Here is a 17,607-nt window from a genome sequence, read left to right on the forward strand (position 1 = left end):
CATTAGGTTAGATGCCATATTTAATTGACTGTGGATGAAACTGTGGCTGAGGGAGAAATTTAATCTTTACAATTTTCCTCGAAACGTTTCGTCAGCCTTAAAAATTAGGCGCAACATTTACTACAGCAGTGTTTATTTTAAAGCAACTGTAGGCACTTTTGTGACTTTGGAACCCCTGCCATAAAGCAATCCGCCCTTTTCACGTAATTTCGTACCTGTTCACCAAACACCAACGTCCCAGAACAGACGGCTGGAAAAAAACAGAAACTCTCTAAGAAGCTAACATGCTGAAACTGATATTTCAAGGTAAAACAACAACAAAGACAGTTGTTTTAATCTATTTAAAGACAATTATTAGCAAGTTAATGGGATGTCATGTTTCCATGTGTTTAAATACAGATGCACTGATAAATGTTTTAACATCACACTCTCAGAGGACAAATTATGAAAGATTTTTCTGTTTCTGAGAAGAATCATGGAAATGTCTTGGACATCATTTGTTTTGTATATGCTGCCATCTTGTGTTTGCACAAAATTAAGCCCTTTTGCACTGTGCTCATACCCATATGAAATGGAAAAACAAAAAATATTACATTTTACATATATTTATTTTGTATGACATGTATGACACCTGTGTCCATACATACAATGATTGAAAATACATCTGACAAACACAAAAGCACCATACAGATTCAGCAGTGCAGCTTGAAACATCCAACACTGACAGATACAAAAAATAACATGCATACAAAATATTAGATGCTACGGGTTACAGTACAGTGAAATACCTGTAAATACTGTACAGCTCTATGGATCGTGGTGCAAAATTCAATCCAGATGTTTCCAAAAATAATTTATTACTAGTCTAGAAACAGTTCACACATAAACATACTTTGTTTCAAAACAGTACAGTACTGTGATATTTCTGCAGATCATATTCTCTGGTCATTCAAGTATGTCTTTGTTTTCTGTTGGTTTCACAGATGTAGCACCTCAAACTTCAACAGTGTCAGAAATTACAACCATTATTTTGTTCTTAATCACAAATACACTCAGAATTCATTCATTCTCTGTGGTGAAGGCGTCATGTACCAAATACATTTCTAAGGCATGACTGCTTCACACTGTGAGAAGCCTGTGAGATAGTGAACATACTATAGAGCAGATCGGTGTAGTTCTTTCTCAGAAGCCAATCCAGACTTCATTTTCATTTTTAAATACGTAGTGCTGAAGCTGGATTGTTGATTTTAGCCTCTGGAATACTTTAATAAATAATAACGGTAAACGAAATCAGGCAATATTTTTGTAGGATGTCAAAAGAACTCCAAAACACTATTAAAAGTGATGGCGGGAAAACATAAACATAGCCACAAGAGTGTGTGTAACAGACTCTTTCCAATGACACACTAGTATCTGCCCTCTTATTCTGATGTTCACTAGTTGCTAAACAGGAAATGTTCATTTCATGAGAATTATTTTGTGGTGTAATGCTGTTTCTGTCTTTGGCACTCTAGCACCACAGAAGCATGGAAACATGACACAAATGCAGCGGCTAATCTAATTGGCTGAGGCGTGTCCGATGTCCAGCCTCCTCTGGGCGGAGCCTCTTTTGCGTGCCGCCGGCGGTGTGCTGAGAGACCCAAAAGCTCCAGGCGTCTCGAAGAAAGATTTGGACCCCACTGCCGCTTCCTTTGGTGTCACAGGAGTCTGAAATAGCAGAAGTGAGAAGGTCAGAAACTGACAATCACGTTTGTCATTGCATATTATTATTATCTTTTTTAAACAGTAATGATGCACCAAGATGATTACAATTTTCATTTAGCCAAAAACGATAATAATGATTCAATAAAATTATTTGATTATATTTATTTAAGAATCAACACTAAATTTGCATATATTTAAATTGCACACAAGGCCGTTTTAGATAAAATTTTTTATGATATAATTATGTTTCCACTCCAATTCATTGTTCAAATATAAACATTTCAACTGTGGCTGTAATAAAACTTTTTTTTAAGATAGATTTATTCAGACTTACATCAAATAATGAAGACGACAGGTTTAGTAAAAATATATTGATAAAAATATAGGTTTAGTAAAAATATCGATCAGATGCTGTTTTACCAGCATCTGATCGAGCAATTATGTAAGATAATAATCATTTCAGTAAGGTGTTTTGTTTCTTTGAACACCTGATGCTCTTCCATGTTTATTTTGTGCTTAACTAGTAGTTAAAGAGGAACATAAAAACTAACAACTTACCTCTCAAACTGACGCTCAAACTCAGTTACTGCAGTGATTGGTCACTTCACATTAAAGAGCATCAAAACCACATTTATTGTTTGAATGTCGATAAATAACTTGCAAAATTTAAATGCTGAGTTTTTATTTCATATAAAATAATTGCGATTATTAGTTGCCAGGTGTTTGCTCAACAAGTTTTGTTCTTGCATCAACTGAAAACAAACGTGCAAAAACATTTTCTACGAACTTTAAAAAATGTTATTTCTGAATGTGTGCTTTTTTTAAATGTTAAAATGTTTTTTTTTTTTATCTTGGTTGCGAATGAGAATGTTAAGGGAACATTCCATTGTATTATTTTGCAAACATTACAAGAATGTTACTTTTGTATGTTCTCTGAACATTCTAAAACAAGTAGTTACATTTAAAAATTTTAGATAAACATCCAACTAAAAAAAACATTCCATTAATGATGTAAAAAAACATTTTGTACTAATATTTTGAGAATATGATTAAAGACCAGATAACTTTGAAGGTTCTGATAAAGTCAGAACATTCTGAGAACGTTTACTGGGAATCGACGTAGACTAAAAGAGCTCATCCAGCCATTAAAAGAGAGAAATTAACATTTTTTCCTGTTGCAGGCTGAAACCAGAAATTCAGTGCATCACTGAAGAGCAGTATGCAGTAAACTGACCTGTGTTTGCGCTGGCTGAGGGCTTTCTTGTGCTCGTGGCCCCTGTGGTGAAAGTGTGGCTGCTGGTAATCTGTGCCCATGATGCTCAGGGCTGTTCAGTGTTTCCACCACACCAAACGCCCCTCCTGCCATCACAAAATGAGCCGGTGACAACACGGTGGGCACGCTGAAACCCAGACCGCTGCTGGCAGCCCCCTCAGCACCAGAGGTGGGCGCTGCACCCGCTATGAGTGGCGAATGCACCAAAAAATACGGCATAGCTACAGCTGGCACGCCACCCTGTGTGTGTCCCGCTGGCATGAGGAAGTTCAAACCGTTCAGACCTACAGAGTTTAGAATCATTAGAATGAGTGTGCAATCAGAAAGACTGAGTATGTTTACATGCACAACAATATTTAACACGATAAAAACTCTAACTAAGAATCTGCCATGCAAACAGAGATTTCTGATGACCTTAACTTGACTAAAGTCATACTTGAAGAAAACACAAATCAAATTAAAACGTGGAGTATCCCTATTTTAGTTGCATTATTAAAGTGCAGTACACACCTTAATCACACTATTGCTGTCTTTTTTCGATGCATTTTGCGACAGGATTCACTCACGGCAGCGGTCAACCGTTTGATGGTTTTGCATGTATAGCATGACAAATAATTAACTGCACTTGAAGCATTCAGTAAATTAAAAATAAAACACCCAAAACTGCATCATAACGAGGATGAAGTATATGCTTATATGTGAAATTCTGGAGGGAACGTCGGATGGCGTCGCATGGGGATGTAATTCGTGGATGAGTGCTTGTCAATGTTTCAAAAGATTCAGTCCGATTTGGTGAACTGGAACCGGACATTACTAATACACAGAATAGAAACGATGGCGGGGAAGAAAGCATCGCATTTCTGGGGAACCAAGGAAACAGAGTTCAAGTTGTTGACGTAAATAAATAAAACAGTGGCTATGTAACACACCTATACTCTTTCTGAGTCCTTCATTTGTTCTGTGCAGTGACGAATGTGAATAATGGCGGTGAAAAATAACCAAAATTCCACATCATAATGCAATTAAGTCCTCACTCTGATTATTGGAAATAATCGCATTATTGATGCGCATGTAAACGTACTCAATGACATTCACTGCTCAGGGTTTGTGTACCTGCTGTGTTGGGAACATAGAGGTAATGAGAGGACAGCACTCCCGCATCTTCCTCATTCATCGGCCCAAACGAGGCCTCGTCCCACGGGGAACCTTCTCGAGAGCAGACCGGAGACCTTCTGGCGCTGGAGCTCAGACTCTCAGTCTCACACTGTGAGACATTCACAAAAGTCAGAGATCAAAATACAACTTTCATAATGACAGCTTATAATATTGCTGAGCTGCCAGTATAAAACCAACAAGCCCATCAAAGCTGTGCATTACAGTGATTTCACCATGGTAAAAGTCTTCATATATACTCAACAATTCATATCATACTCAATAGTATATATATATATATATATTTTACTATTATTATTTTTTTGTCTTATATGTATTGTTTATTTTTGTTAAGCTATGTTGTTATAATTACAAATGTATATTAATGTAAATATGTATAACATTTGTAATTATACATAAAGTTAAAATGCTCCGTGTTGTTTCATTTCAGATACTTCAGTTTAAAACATATTTTATTTGTATAGCACCTTTAAGAGTATTTTTTTGTATTATTCTTTCCTTAATTTTTTTTTCTTATTTTATTTATTGATGTTTATTTTTTATATTCTGAGCTGCATTTTGTGTATGAAAGGTGCTATACAAATAAAATGTTATTAAATAAATATTAAAGAAATATTTGACAGAAATAACCCACAGTAATATGCTGAAATGTGTATATGCATATAGTTTTAATCTGACTCATAACACCCACCATTTCACTTTCTATGGAAGCAGAGCGTTTGTTTCGTTTAGCTGCCTGATCATCATCCTCTTCCTCTAGTCTCTCTCTCTTCTTCAGATGTCCCTCCCTGTGGCCTGAGACCGGTGACCTCTGGGCGACGGCGTCTGGCACGTGTCCGCTGTACACCATGAGCAGGGGTGTTTGTGGCAGACCGGGCAGGTACGCTAACGGGTGAGAGGTGAACTGGGCAGAAACGGGCAGCGATGCATACGGCACGTCAGTCTGAAGAGGGACCGCTAGTGACGCCTGTCCAGTAGACAACACTACAGGACTTCCACTGGGCTGAACACTACAAATATACAGAACACAGTAGTTAGTGATCAGTGCTGTTGTTGTTCATTTGAAACTAAAATAGCTTCAGTTAATTGAAGTAAAGCTGAAATAAAATAATATATAAACACTATATTAAAAAATTTAACTAAGTAGATTGTTGAAATGACAACTAAATGAAAAACATAAGTTTAAGGTACTCTAATTTTCTAAAAATAACACACACACACTCAAATAAAGCTAAAGAGAAATACATGAAAAAAAGCACAACAAAAGGGAAATTAAAACTGAAAATCTAAAAATAAAAACTCAAACACTAAAAATATGAATATATTCTAATAAGAATGACAAAATTGCTAAAAATCTAAGTAAAATTAAAATAGAAAATCTATGAATTAAAGCTGATTCAAAATATTAATATATTCTAAATAAAAATGACCAAATTACTGAAGATCTAATTAAAATCGAAATGAAATATGAAAATCCCTCCCAAAAAGGCTAATCCAAAATATTCATGTTCTAATAAGAAAAATCAAACTAAAATTAAAACTGAAAATCTAAAAATAAAAGCCAATTCAAAACGTTATTATATGTAAATACTACAATAAAATGTTAAAAAGATTTTTCAAATTAATTAGTTTAAGTTAATTAATTTGTTTTTTAAGTTAAAGTACTAAAATTAATAAAACTGACATAATAAATTAACGAAAAATAGAGGTACAAAAAATAAATTAATTAAATAAAAATGACAAAAGCACAACAGAATTGAAATGAAAACCGGAAATCTAAAAATAAAACCTAATTTTAAATATTATTATAAACACCATAATGCATTGTAAAAATGAATTTCCAAAGTTGTAGATAAAACCATTATTGGAGGACATTTTATAAGAAAATACTAGTTTTTCTACTTGAAAACTTTGTTTAATCAGTTCTACCTCACCATTTCTTTATATTTTTTTGTGAAATTTACTAGCATTTTTTGAATAATTTTTTTCCTACAATTCTTTCAGTGTAGTGTATATATATATATATATATAACACTGAATTAATATTGATAGTAATCAAGGGCAAAATTTTATGCGTTTCAGCCTACAACCTTTCAGCCTAGATCTTTACCCAGCGTTTGTAAACGACTGAAGTTTAAAATGTGTAAATTTCTTCAAATACAAATTCTATACAGGTGCACTCACCTGTCTCCAAACTGCAGTCGACACACTGCGCTGGTGTTCACACTCTTCCTAGAATAATCCACCGGCTCATCTGAAAATACAAACACAGAAAACATTGCCTAAACTACAGTTCCAACAGATGCAACATTATGAAAAGTGTTCAGCTCAGCTCTCACCTGTAGAAGGTCTGTGAGGTGTGCTGGGGGCGGAGCTTATCCGCCTCTGATTGACAGGAGGTGCGGGAATGACCTGAAAGGAGGAGTGACGCGTCATCTTCTCCCGTCGTTCCCCGGTGGTGCTGACCTGAGCTGCTGAGACTCTCAGATCGTCTGAATCTAAAAGACATGCAACAAATAATCACACCGAAGAGACTAAAAGCAATTTTCAAGTGTTTAACCCTTTAAAGGCACAATATGTACGTTTTTGCCTCTAGAGGTCGCATTTTTAAAATAACAAAGGTGAAGCTTGAGGACGCTATGAAGGAAGATGTTCATGGATGAGGTAATTAATTCATCTTTTTATTACCTGTACTTTCCAGTTATTCAAACAGCAACTCATCTGAACGCCTCTGATTGGCCACTGCATTCAGAAACTCAACAGATTCGCGTGTGATTGGTTATAATGCGAAACACTCTAAAAACACGTAAAAAATCATGCCGCAACATTGAGCAGATCTAAATTTAATGCTGCTGTCAACACTTTTAATTTTATTCGTGACAGCCGTAATGGATTTAGTTTAACTGTACAGCAGCAGTAAAAGCTGAAACTGAGGATAGTGCGGATATTACATCATTGATAGGCGACAATGACCAGGGACGAGCCATTGTTTAAAATTGGAATTTCTTTGGATTTACAAATCCTTGGGAACTTTTTGGAATACCAAATACACAAATGCATGATATAAATCACACTGTGCATGTAGTTTTTGGATATTTTATTACGAAAATCTTACATATTGTGCCTTTAAACCTTTAAACACATAAAACCAAGCTGTATTCATGTTAACCGTAACTCTTCAACCGTTTGCACAAAAATGGCTCCTGACAGTAGACAGCATGTGCTTTTTGGCAATGTATGGCTTATTACGGTAATTTCTTGCACTCCAGGATTTCCAGGAGAGTGGGAAGGAGTTTTGAATTGCATAAAATAATCAAAGAAACAAACAAAAACAAAGTGAGGAGTAAACAGCACAAAAATGATTGTGTGTATGAGTGCGTATGCATATGCATGCATGTATGAACAAAAAAGCCTCCTGAATAAAAACTGTGTAATCCAGTGCCACAAAAAGACTTGTATATATGTAATATAGTTGAATTTTCAAGTATGAAGTGTTGGATTCTTTCGATCATGATTTTGCTAAATAAAAATCCCAAAATGTATTCATGTTTTTTTTGTTGTTTTTTTTTAAATTCTGTTTACAAACTACCCAAACAACATTAATGATCAATAACTTACATTTTTTTGAAAGCCATCTGTTTTCTAAAAAAATGACTTGCACTTGAAAATAACACATTCTGTTAGATATTTTACAGTCAAATAAATAAAATATGTGAAAATGACCTATTTTACCCACAGGTCTTTAAGGGTTAAACAAGACGTACCGCAGCTGCTGTGGAAATCGGCGGGTCCGATCCATTTGAAGACAGGTTTACGACTCTTTTCCTCTCGCACTTGAAGTTTCTTGATCAGATTCAGGCTGGTCAGGACATTAGCGATATCATACAAACGACGCACTTTAGCTAAACAAACACAAAAAAGATTGTGAGCTACTCTTAATCAATAACGGAATGCATATTATTTTTAACATTAAAATGGTCTTACTTTTATACTTGCTGTGGCTGGACTCATCCTGGCCCTCTTCGATCAGAATCTTAGCAGCTGTATCGAGGGTAACGGTCCGTGTTTTGGACACCAGAAACAGCATGACAAACTTCTGGCTCATGATACGGAGCGATTTATCCTTTCGTCTGCTGGAGGCCGCTGTACAAGAGAGATAAACCATGCTTACAACACTGTAGAACATGTCAAAGTTGGCATTCCAGGCATTAATGTATTAGTCTTTAAAATAAAGATAATCATACAACAATACAACAAACAAAAAAAAATAAAAAAATATAATTTGAATAAGTTGAGGAATTATGCTTTTTCAGTTTTAACAACTGTTCAAATTTAATGTTTTGAGATTATCACATCGCTAAGAACTTCTTTTAACTAGAGCGCTGCATTTTTACAATGCAGTTTCGTGCATGAGACGCGGGCGCAACAGTCAAACGCGTCCATGTTTACATAGAAAAATTACTGTATGTCTGATATTTTTTAATGTTTGCATCGTGGCAGGCTGAAAGCTGCTGTTCATTGTTTTTACGGAACATTTATAGTTAATAATAATGGTGTTATACCATTTTGAATATGAATTACATTGACTTTGACTATTATTTCTGAACATATAATATGTATAAAATACGATGTAGTTCATGCATCTTTTCTGCAAAGATATATAACAAGTGATTTTACATCATGTTGAAAACTTCATGTGTGGTGCACTTGGAATAAAATAGTCTCTAACTAGATTGTTAACAAAGAAAAAGTTATGCTACTTGAATCATGTTGTAGTAACAATACAATTTCAAGTTGACTAGTTAAAAATCATATATATATATATATATATATATATATATAATATATATATATATATATATATATATATTTTTTTTTTTTTTTTTTTTTTAATCGAGAATCGGTCAAACGTTCAAGATTTACATTTTTTGCAATATCGCCTAGACCTACAGTACAGGTCAAAAGTTTGGAAACATTACTATTTTTAATGTTTTTGAAAGAAGTCTCTTCTGCTCATCAAGCCTGCATTTATTTGATCAAAAATACAGAAAAAAAAGTAATATTGTGATATATTATTACAATTTAAAATAATTGTTTTTAAATTTATTATACTTTAAATTATCATTTATTTCTGTGATGCAAAGCTGAATTTTTAGGATCATTATCACATGATCCTTTAGAAATCATTCTAATATGATGATTCATTATCAAAGTTGGAAACAGTTCTGCTGCTTAATATTTTTTCAGAACATGTGATACTTTTCTTTAGGATACTTTGATGAATAAAAAAAAAAAAAAAAAAAAAAAAAAAAAAAAGAAGCTATGTTTTTAAAATATAAATATTTTGTAATAACAATATACACTACTGGTCAGTAATTTGGGGCCAGTAATTTTTTTTCTTTATTTTTTTTAAATAAAATCAATACTTTTATTCAGCAAGGATGTGTTAAATTGATAAAAAGTGATAGTAAAGAAAATATATTATTAGAATATATATTATTAGAGATTTTTTTATTTTGAATAAATGCAGTTCTTTTTAACCTTTTATTGATCAAATATATTAGACAGCAGAAACTGTTTCCAACACTCATAATAAATCAGAATATTAGAATGATTTCTAAATGATCATGTGATAGACTGGATGTTACATGTGACACTGAAGACTGGAGTAATGATGCTGAAATTCAGCTTTGCATCACAGGAATAAATTATTATTAATTATTTTTTTTAAAGTATATTCAAATAGAAAACTATTATTTTAAGTTGTAATAATATTTCACAATATTACTGTTTTTTTCTGTATTTTTGATCAAATAAATGCAGGCTTGATCAGCAGAAGAGACTTCTTTCAAAAACATTAAAAATAGTAATGTTTCCAAACTTTTGGTCTGTACTGTATATATATATTTTTTTAAATCGAGAATTGGTCAAAGTTCAAGATTTACATTTTTCGCCATATCGCCCAGACCTATGTGGCATAAAAAAGACGATGGAAGACATGAATAAAGGATGAGTGAATAAATCCGAGGTGACTGGCAGCAGAAAATCAGAGTCGGTGGATATGAGGAATGGCATGATTGCTCTGTGAATTGGCTGGTCGAGTGATTCCTGCCCTCATGATGGGATGGTAATAAGCTTTTGTTAGAAAGGAAAGCTGTTGCTTGGCGACGGCGGCCACATGAGTTAAGAAGCCAGCAAACACAACAACCACATCAGAGGATCCGGACGAGGCCAGCAGGATGCTTCATTTCTTTATCAAGACATCAAACTCAGGAAACACAAAGAGATTAATCTAAATGCTCAAAGCTACTGAGCAAACAAACATACAAAAAGATATAGATTTGAGACATCTGAGTGTATTAAAATCAATTGCCTCTGACAATTATAAAGTTTATCTGCATTATACTAAATGATTTAACAGAATGACTGGTGCTAAAGCCATCAGGGGCTTTTATTTCATCATCAGATCATTCTGGAAGCAGAAAACACCAGAGATTTCAAATAGCATCCATATTTTCTAATGTGCTTTTTAAAAATAAGTTTGGAAAATTGGATGGAAAATTATATACTAGAGCTTTTTTTTGGTAAAAACGGTTTTGTTAAACACAAAAATACAGTAGATTTAAAATGTCAGAATTAACAAAACTACTTATCATATTCACCATAATTTCTAGATTTGCTCAAAAGAAAAAGGCACAAGATTGTTACTACTATTATGATATTATTTTATTAAAATTTGAATAAATTTTAAGATTCGTTTCTTTTTAGTTTAAGTAATTTTGTTGTGTTTTTGTCAGTTTAATAATTTCCGTTTTTTTTTTTTTTTTTTTTTAATGTACAAATCTATATAGGTTGTATTTTTTTGTTATTTTAGTATGTTAAGTTGCTGCTTTGGCAACTATCTGAAATAAAACAAGTATTTTTTATGTATTATTCCATTTTTTTCAAGTAAAGATTTTTTGGTTATGGTTTCAGTTTTAAGTTAAATAAAATAACTCTATTAAGTATAATAACCTGAATTTATTCATTTAAATGAACACTTATCTGTTAAGGGGTGACCGGTTAATGGAGCACAAGGGTGAGACACTAATAATGGGGTTAATGGGGCGACCGTCACAATGGTTGTAATGTAAACTGTTTGTGCAATATAGTGAATTATTCAAATTATATTATATGAATCATGCAACCAAAGCAGATGGGTTTTTAAATCTGTTTTTGCAATGCATAACGAATAGCAGTCGACCGATATATCGCTTAATTTAATCAAATATTTGAAAGACCAATGAACATTTGATTTCACAAACCTTGCAAACTTAGCTCCCATATTCATTTCCACTGTGTGCTGTATGTGAAATGAGTGTTACCTTGGCTTTATTTGAAAAAATATGATGGTTACAGTCAGTGTTAATTTCCCAAAATAATAAGACCACCGAAAAATACACTCAAACTAAAATTCTTTAACTAACAAAAATAACGAACATTTTTTCTGTGACTAAGATGAGACGTTGACGAGCTAAAAATAATATCTGATGACGAAATAATGACGAAATTTATGCCACGTCTTCGTTAACTAGATGAGACTGGACTATAATGTTGTTTGAGGACTACCGGACATTCAAAATGCATCCTATAGGCTACTGTCCTTCAAAATGTGTGTCCCTTCCTCAGTTCTCATATACAGCGCTCAAATACACACACAGCAGTCCAAATGTTTATCGTGCAGAGTATCTCATGTAAATACAGTAGGTTATGGAATAAGTGAACGTGAACAGGTGTGTGAAAACTGAACGTGTGTCAGTATTTCATGCATGCCTTCCGTCTTAAAAGGACAGCATTCCAAATTAAATACCTATCTGTCATTAATGTTAACCAACAAAAGATGTTAAATAAATGTATACATGTTAAGTAAAACCTACTGTATCTAAAAAATGAGTTTAATTTGTATCTCTATTGTATTTGTCTTATTGTGCTTCTTAAAAAAAAAAAATATATATATATATATATATATATATATATATATATATATATATATATATATATATATATCTATATATATATATATATATATATATATATTATTCATTCAAAGTTGCTCCTTTTTTTCACTTCTGTTAAAGGGATAGTTCGCCCAAAAATGAAAATTGTCATAATTTATTCAAGATTTTCCAAATTCAGTCCTTTATACAAATTTCTCATAAGCTTAATTGATTTGGTCTAAAGAGAGAATTAATGATTATTTTAGTTTAAAGACTACATATAAAAATAGCTACCAAAATAAATTTTTACTAAAATGACTAAAAGTTGACAAAAATGCAATGACTTTTCGTTGACTAAAACTAGACTAAAACTATGAAAGACTCATTAAGCATTTTTGTCTCAAGATAAAGACTAAGACTAAATCAAAAATGCCTGCCAAAATTAACACTGGTTACAGTGTTTTTAATTATATTTTTATTAAATATTTATTTATTTGTGAAAAATACTTTGTCATCTAAAGTATGTTTATTTTAAACATTTATTTTTTTAAATCCATTTTCAAATTATTTCAAATTTCTTGAATATTCATAATTTTTTATTTTTTTTTTATATCGGACACCCTGCTTTCCAAAAACCAATATCGATCACTAATAACTTGAATACTTCAAAGAAGTTTGAACAGGAATTTTTGTGTGACGTACCGTGTGTGTTTTGTGTGTGGTGGGTGGCATACGGGCAGCTTCCTTCTCTCTGGTCCATCTGCAGATGGTAGCCCTGCTCGCGACCCGCCTGATGGAGATCCTGCAGGGTCTGTGGCAGAGCTGAGCGTCCGTGCCACACGTACAGGTTCTTAGCCATTCTGCTCACCAGCATCAGAGACTCCAGCACGTTCACAATGTCGTAGATACGTCGCCGCTCAACGCCTGCGTCACAGAGACAGTCACTTGCAATCTTTCATTAACAGCATTTTTTAGTTTGGCTGATGTGGAACGCACTTTTATTTTGAATGGCTTATAGGACTTTTATTTTGTGCATGAGAACTGTTCAAGAGAGTAAACGGTATACAAAAAATATTATAGCGATTGCTTTTCTATTATTAGTAATAGACTGGTATACACTATAACACATTCTCATTGTAATGTAGGCTTTGGGTTTTGTTTCATGTCTTTTATTTTGGAGTTTAGTCATGGTCCTTGCTCTGTCATGTGATCCCTTGTCTGTGTGTTATGTTCTGATTGGATGTCCTAGTCATGTGTCTTGTTTCCTTATTGGTTAGTTCTTGTCATGTGACCGTGATTGTTTGCTATAAGTAGCCATCATGTTGCTTTGTCGTGTATTGAATGTATTTATCCTGCTGTCGCTGAGTCTAGTCTGTTCAAGTTAAGTCTACATTTGTTTGTATTATGTTTGGATCATTTTGTTTAAATAATTCTGCACTTGGATTCCTCACTACGCTCTCCTACTGTGAACTATCATTACACTCCTCTACCGTCAGCATTCAGCAAACACATTCATTTGTAAAAATACTATAATTGATTGCAGAATCAAGAAGTTGCCATCTGAAGTATAAATTTGTTTATTTTTACAGATTTATTTGATCAAGTTCAGATTATTTTCCCATATAATTCATTTTCCATCTTTATTAGTTTGATGTCTGTTTAACAGTGCTGTCTGATAAATTATTACACAGAACAGTTAAACATTTATAAAGTAAACTGTTACAAAAAATTGTGTTTGCTTTTCTATTATTGAAGTTGCCATCTAAAGTATGAATCTGTTTATTTTTCAGATTTTTTTTATCAAATTCAAATTTTTCTAATAATTCACTTTCAGATAATTTGACTAATTTTGTAAATAGTATTAAAAAATAAATACATAAATCTTTTTTGATCAAGTTCTACTTATTTTTTGATGCAGTTTTTTTTTTCCAAATAATGTATTTCTAATTTTAATAATGAATTATTATTATAATTTTTTGTTTTAATAATTTAATAAATCACAGAATCAAAAAGTTGCCATCTAAAGCATAAATCTCTTTATTTTTCCAGATTTATTTAATCAAGTTCAGGTTATTTTTCCATATCATTAATAAGCTGTTTTTAATTAGTTTAATGTGTTTAACAGTTCCGTCTAATAATTATTATACAGAACTTTTATAGAAAGAAACCAAACTGTATATATATATATATATATATATATATATATATATATATATATATATATATATATATAAAAAGTGTTTGCTTTTCTATTTTTAGTAATAGATTGGTTAACGCTATAATACTTTCTCATCTACCGTCAGCATTTAGCAAGCACGCATTTATTTGTAAAAAAATACTATAACAGGATTACAGAATCAAGTTGTCATTTGAAGTATAAATCTGTTTATTCGAATTATTTTATCATGCAATTCACTTTCAAATAAATTATTTCTCAAATTCTATGTAAATATATATAATTTTTATGCATGTTTTTACTATCTTTAAACCAAATAGTGTGATATTATATATATATATATATATATATATTTCTGCCATATCGAACCACTAGTCATTACATTGTATTTTATACAGAAATAAGGGATTTGATTATGATTAGGAGTTATCTTCTCTTACCCAAGCGTGCGGCCACCTCATCCAGAGAAATATTGATGCCTTCAGAGGTTTCTGGGTAATCAGGGTACAAGGCCAGAAATTTCTGACACAAAAGCCCCAAACTCTTCTGTTTACGGCTGGGTCTCCTCTCAGAGTCATCTAACGCTTCATACTGCAATAAAGAGAGATAAAACCAGCTATTGAACATATTAAAATACTGAACATATTTAAGATGAAATGCATGTTGTAAGCTACTGCTGATAAAAGTACCTTAAAGGGATAGTTCACCCAAATATTAAAATTCTGTCATTGATGACTCACCCTCATGTCGTTCCAAACCCGTGAGACCTCCGTTCATCTTCGGAACACAGTATAAGATATTTTAGATTTAGTCCGAGAGCTTTCTGACCCTCCATTGAGAATGTATGTACGGTATACTGTCCACGTCCAGAAAGGTAATAAAAACATATTCAAAGTAGTCCATGTGACATCAGAGGGTCCGTTAGAATTTATTGAAGCATCGGAAATACATTTCGGTCCAAAAATAACAAAAATGATGACTTTATTCAGGATTGTCTTCTCTTCCGGGTCTGTTGTGAGTGCGTTCAATACGCTGCCGTAATTTTTTTGTTTGTCGTAATTTTTTTGATTTTTGGACCAAAATGTTTTTCCGATGATGTCACATGGACTACTTTGAAGATGTTTTTATTACCTTTCTGGACGTGGACAGTATACCGTACATACATTCTCAATGGAGGGTCAGAAAGCTCTCGGACTTAATCTAAAATATCTTAAACTGTGTTCTGAAGATGAACGGAGGTCTCACGGGTTTGGAACGACATGAGGGTGAGTCATCAATGACAGAATTTCCATTTTTGGCTGAACTAACCCTTTAAAGTTTCCAAACATTACACTGATTTAGACTTTTTTTTGATACCTGACACGAGTCGTCAAGTTCTTCCTCTTCATCCTCTTCTATAGCCTTCTCTTCATTTTCAATGGGTCTGAAGAGGGTTTTCTTCATCTCCCTGTCGCGGATGTCTGGGCTGGCGGCACTGATCAGCATTTTCAGGTTGGCTGTTGGGGTCCATGGGTCCGGATGGACCCTCTCCGTGAGTTTGATGGGGGTCATATGGGTGATATCTGGGCTGGAAACTCTCTTAAATCCGTTCACAGACTCACACTTCAGTGGGGTCATTTTTCTTCTGTCCATGCAGATGTTCTCCTGAAATCGGCGTATTTGTTAGACACCAAATGAGGCATACAATCATGCTTTATTACATTTAGATCTCTTACTTTTTGGTCATTCGTGTTGCCAGTATCACCTGAGCCTGTCTTATTCACTAGATCCCTCAAACTAAAAAAATCCATCAAAATCTAAAAAAAACAAAAACATAAAAAAAAAAAAAAAGAAAAACGAATCAATCATAACCAGTACCTTTAAGCTATCAGTAAATTAGTTTATTACCTTGTTATTACATTTGAATGACACTGTGAGATTAATACTAACTTCTGCATTGTTAACATATAATATCAAACATTTTATGATATATTGTATATATCTGCATAAGTTACATATCTGAATATAAATAAACTGATGTGTAAAATATTAATGTGATGTTTTTTACCAACTAATTAAGTTATTATAACATGTTGCCAAAGGTTATTCAAATACTTCTAGTAAAAAACAAATCTTGGGTGTTATATTACATAATATCATACAGTATTAAGTAATTATCACATGACTTAATGACTAATAATCACGTTCTTAATAAAAAGTGATCTAAGATCTGACAATGGTGGCAAGATTTTGGCGCAAATATCTTTACCAGTTGCCTGGAAACCAAACCAATCAGATTCTCAGAATCAAAAAATATGATTCAACTTTTTAAGTCATTTATATTGATATGACTGTCACAATACTTTATTTTACATTATATTGTAGGAGCTTATGATATTAAAAACCATTTAATAAAAATCTTTTCTCCTTCTGATTATTTGAATACTGGTCAAATGTCTGCCAGTGAAAGTCAAACTTGAGTTTAAGGAGATTAATTTAATTTATATATATAAATATATATATATTAGATTATGCAAGTCAGATCAGATAAACAGAAGATTTAAACTTAAATCCTTAACGTTACCTTAAAGTCCCGTCCTTGGAATAGAAAAATCCTAAAGACGTAAATAACTCCTTGGCAGAGGTGATGCTTCCTTTTCCTCCTTAAATGAACATAATTTTCTCTTTAAATAAGAAGATCTGAGCTGGTAATCTTCTTATTTCAGTCGCACAGATGGACAGGCGAGAAGGAATCACCCGCTAAAGATTGTTTTCTGGCGCTCTGAAGAGTTACACTCTCGCTCAGCCAATCACGTCGCCGCTATGGAAATATATCGACGGTGATTGGCCGAGAGAGGAGGAAATGCCTCAGAACGACCGTCGTAGCCAATCAGAGACGCGTTCTGACCAAGCCTGTGGGGGTTTGTTGGCGGGGCAGTAGGCGCGCTCTTTATTGATCCGCTTCTGCGGTTATCACAAGCGCGCCTGACGTTTTAAAGCCGCCGTTGTAACTCAGCAGGGACATAATTAATCATCACAGCTGATTAATTGACGTTAAATAATTTCCGAGTGTCTCCTGACAGATTAAAATGACAAGCTCAGGCAGGAACAAAGGTGAGTGACACAGGTGGGGTTTTGGCGCGACTGAGGGTTTTGTCGCGGGAAAAAATGTAATACGAGAACATACCCCACACCCACAAACTACCCCCACGTAAGCGAACTTTCAACGTCATAACCACAGAAATAGAATAAAATGTCTAATAATAGAATGTATCTAACTAATGAACCCGTATAAACCAAATAAAACCGATATGTATCAATAATCA

At 33.2% G+C, this 17,607-nt stretch overlaps 1 protein-coding gene across 2 annotated transcripts; it reads right to left on the reverse strand.

Annotated features, from left to right (window-relative positions):
• Positions 1 to 589: 589 nt before the first annotated feature.
• On the reverse strand, positions 590 to 17,197 carry LOC109072371 (transcription factor E2F7-like). 2 transcript variants are annotated; one of them, XM_042721622.1, is made up of 12 exons: positions 16,866 to 17,197; positions 15,659 to 15,946; positions 14,743 to 14,893; positions 12,829 to 13,050; positions 8,135 to 8,293; positions 7,915 to 8,052; positions 6,490 to 6,648; positions 6,335 to 6,404; positions 4,842 to 5,160; positions 4,091 to 4,241; positions 2,939 to 3,261; positions 590 to 1,707 (listed from the first exon to the last, which is right to left on the reverse strand). In XM_042721622.1, exons 2-12 carry the CDS (start codon positions 15,932 to 15,934, stop codon positions 1,558 to 1,560), a joined length of 2,118 nt encoding a protein of 705 aa, XP_042577556.1. In that variant the 5' UTR covers positions 15,935 to 15,946; positions 16,866 to 17,197; the 3' UTR covers positions 590 to 1,557. The 2 variants fall into 2 exon arrangements, with proteins under 2 accessions (XP_042577556.1, XP_042577558.1); XM_042721624.1 differs by lacking the exon at positions 16,866 to 17,197 and adding an exon at positions 16,018 to 16,074.
• Between the last annotated feature and the right edge of the window lie 410 nt (positions 17,198 to 17,607).

The sequence above is a fragment of the Cyprinus carpio genome, chromosome B4 (genome assembly GCF_018340385.1).
Source record: "Cyprinus carpio isolate SPL01 chromosome B4, ASM1834038v1, whole genome shotgun sequence".
NCBI classification, from domain to species: domain Eukaryota; kingdom Metazoa; phylum Chordata; class Actinopteri; order Cypriniformes; family Cyprinidae; genus Cyprinus; species Cyprinus carpio.

Coding starts and splice junctions, on each gene's coding strand:
- LOC109072371 (XM_042721622.1), bottom strand. CDS start 15,934: ATGGACAGAAGAAAAATGACCCCACTGAAGTGTGAGTCTGTGAACGGA. Junction 4,242..4,841: donor CTTCCATAGAAAGTGAAATG/GTGGGTGTTATG, acceptor AATGTCTCACAG/TGTGAGACTGAGAGTCTGAG. Junction 1,708..2,938: donor CTCAGCCAGCGCAAACACAG/GTCAGTTTACTG, acceptor CTGCTATTTCAG/ACTCCTGTGACACCAAAGGA.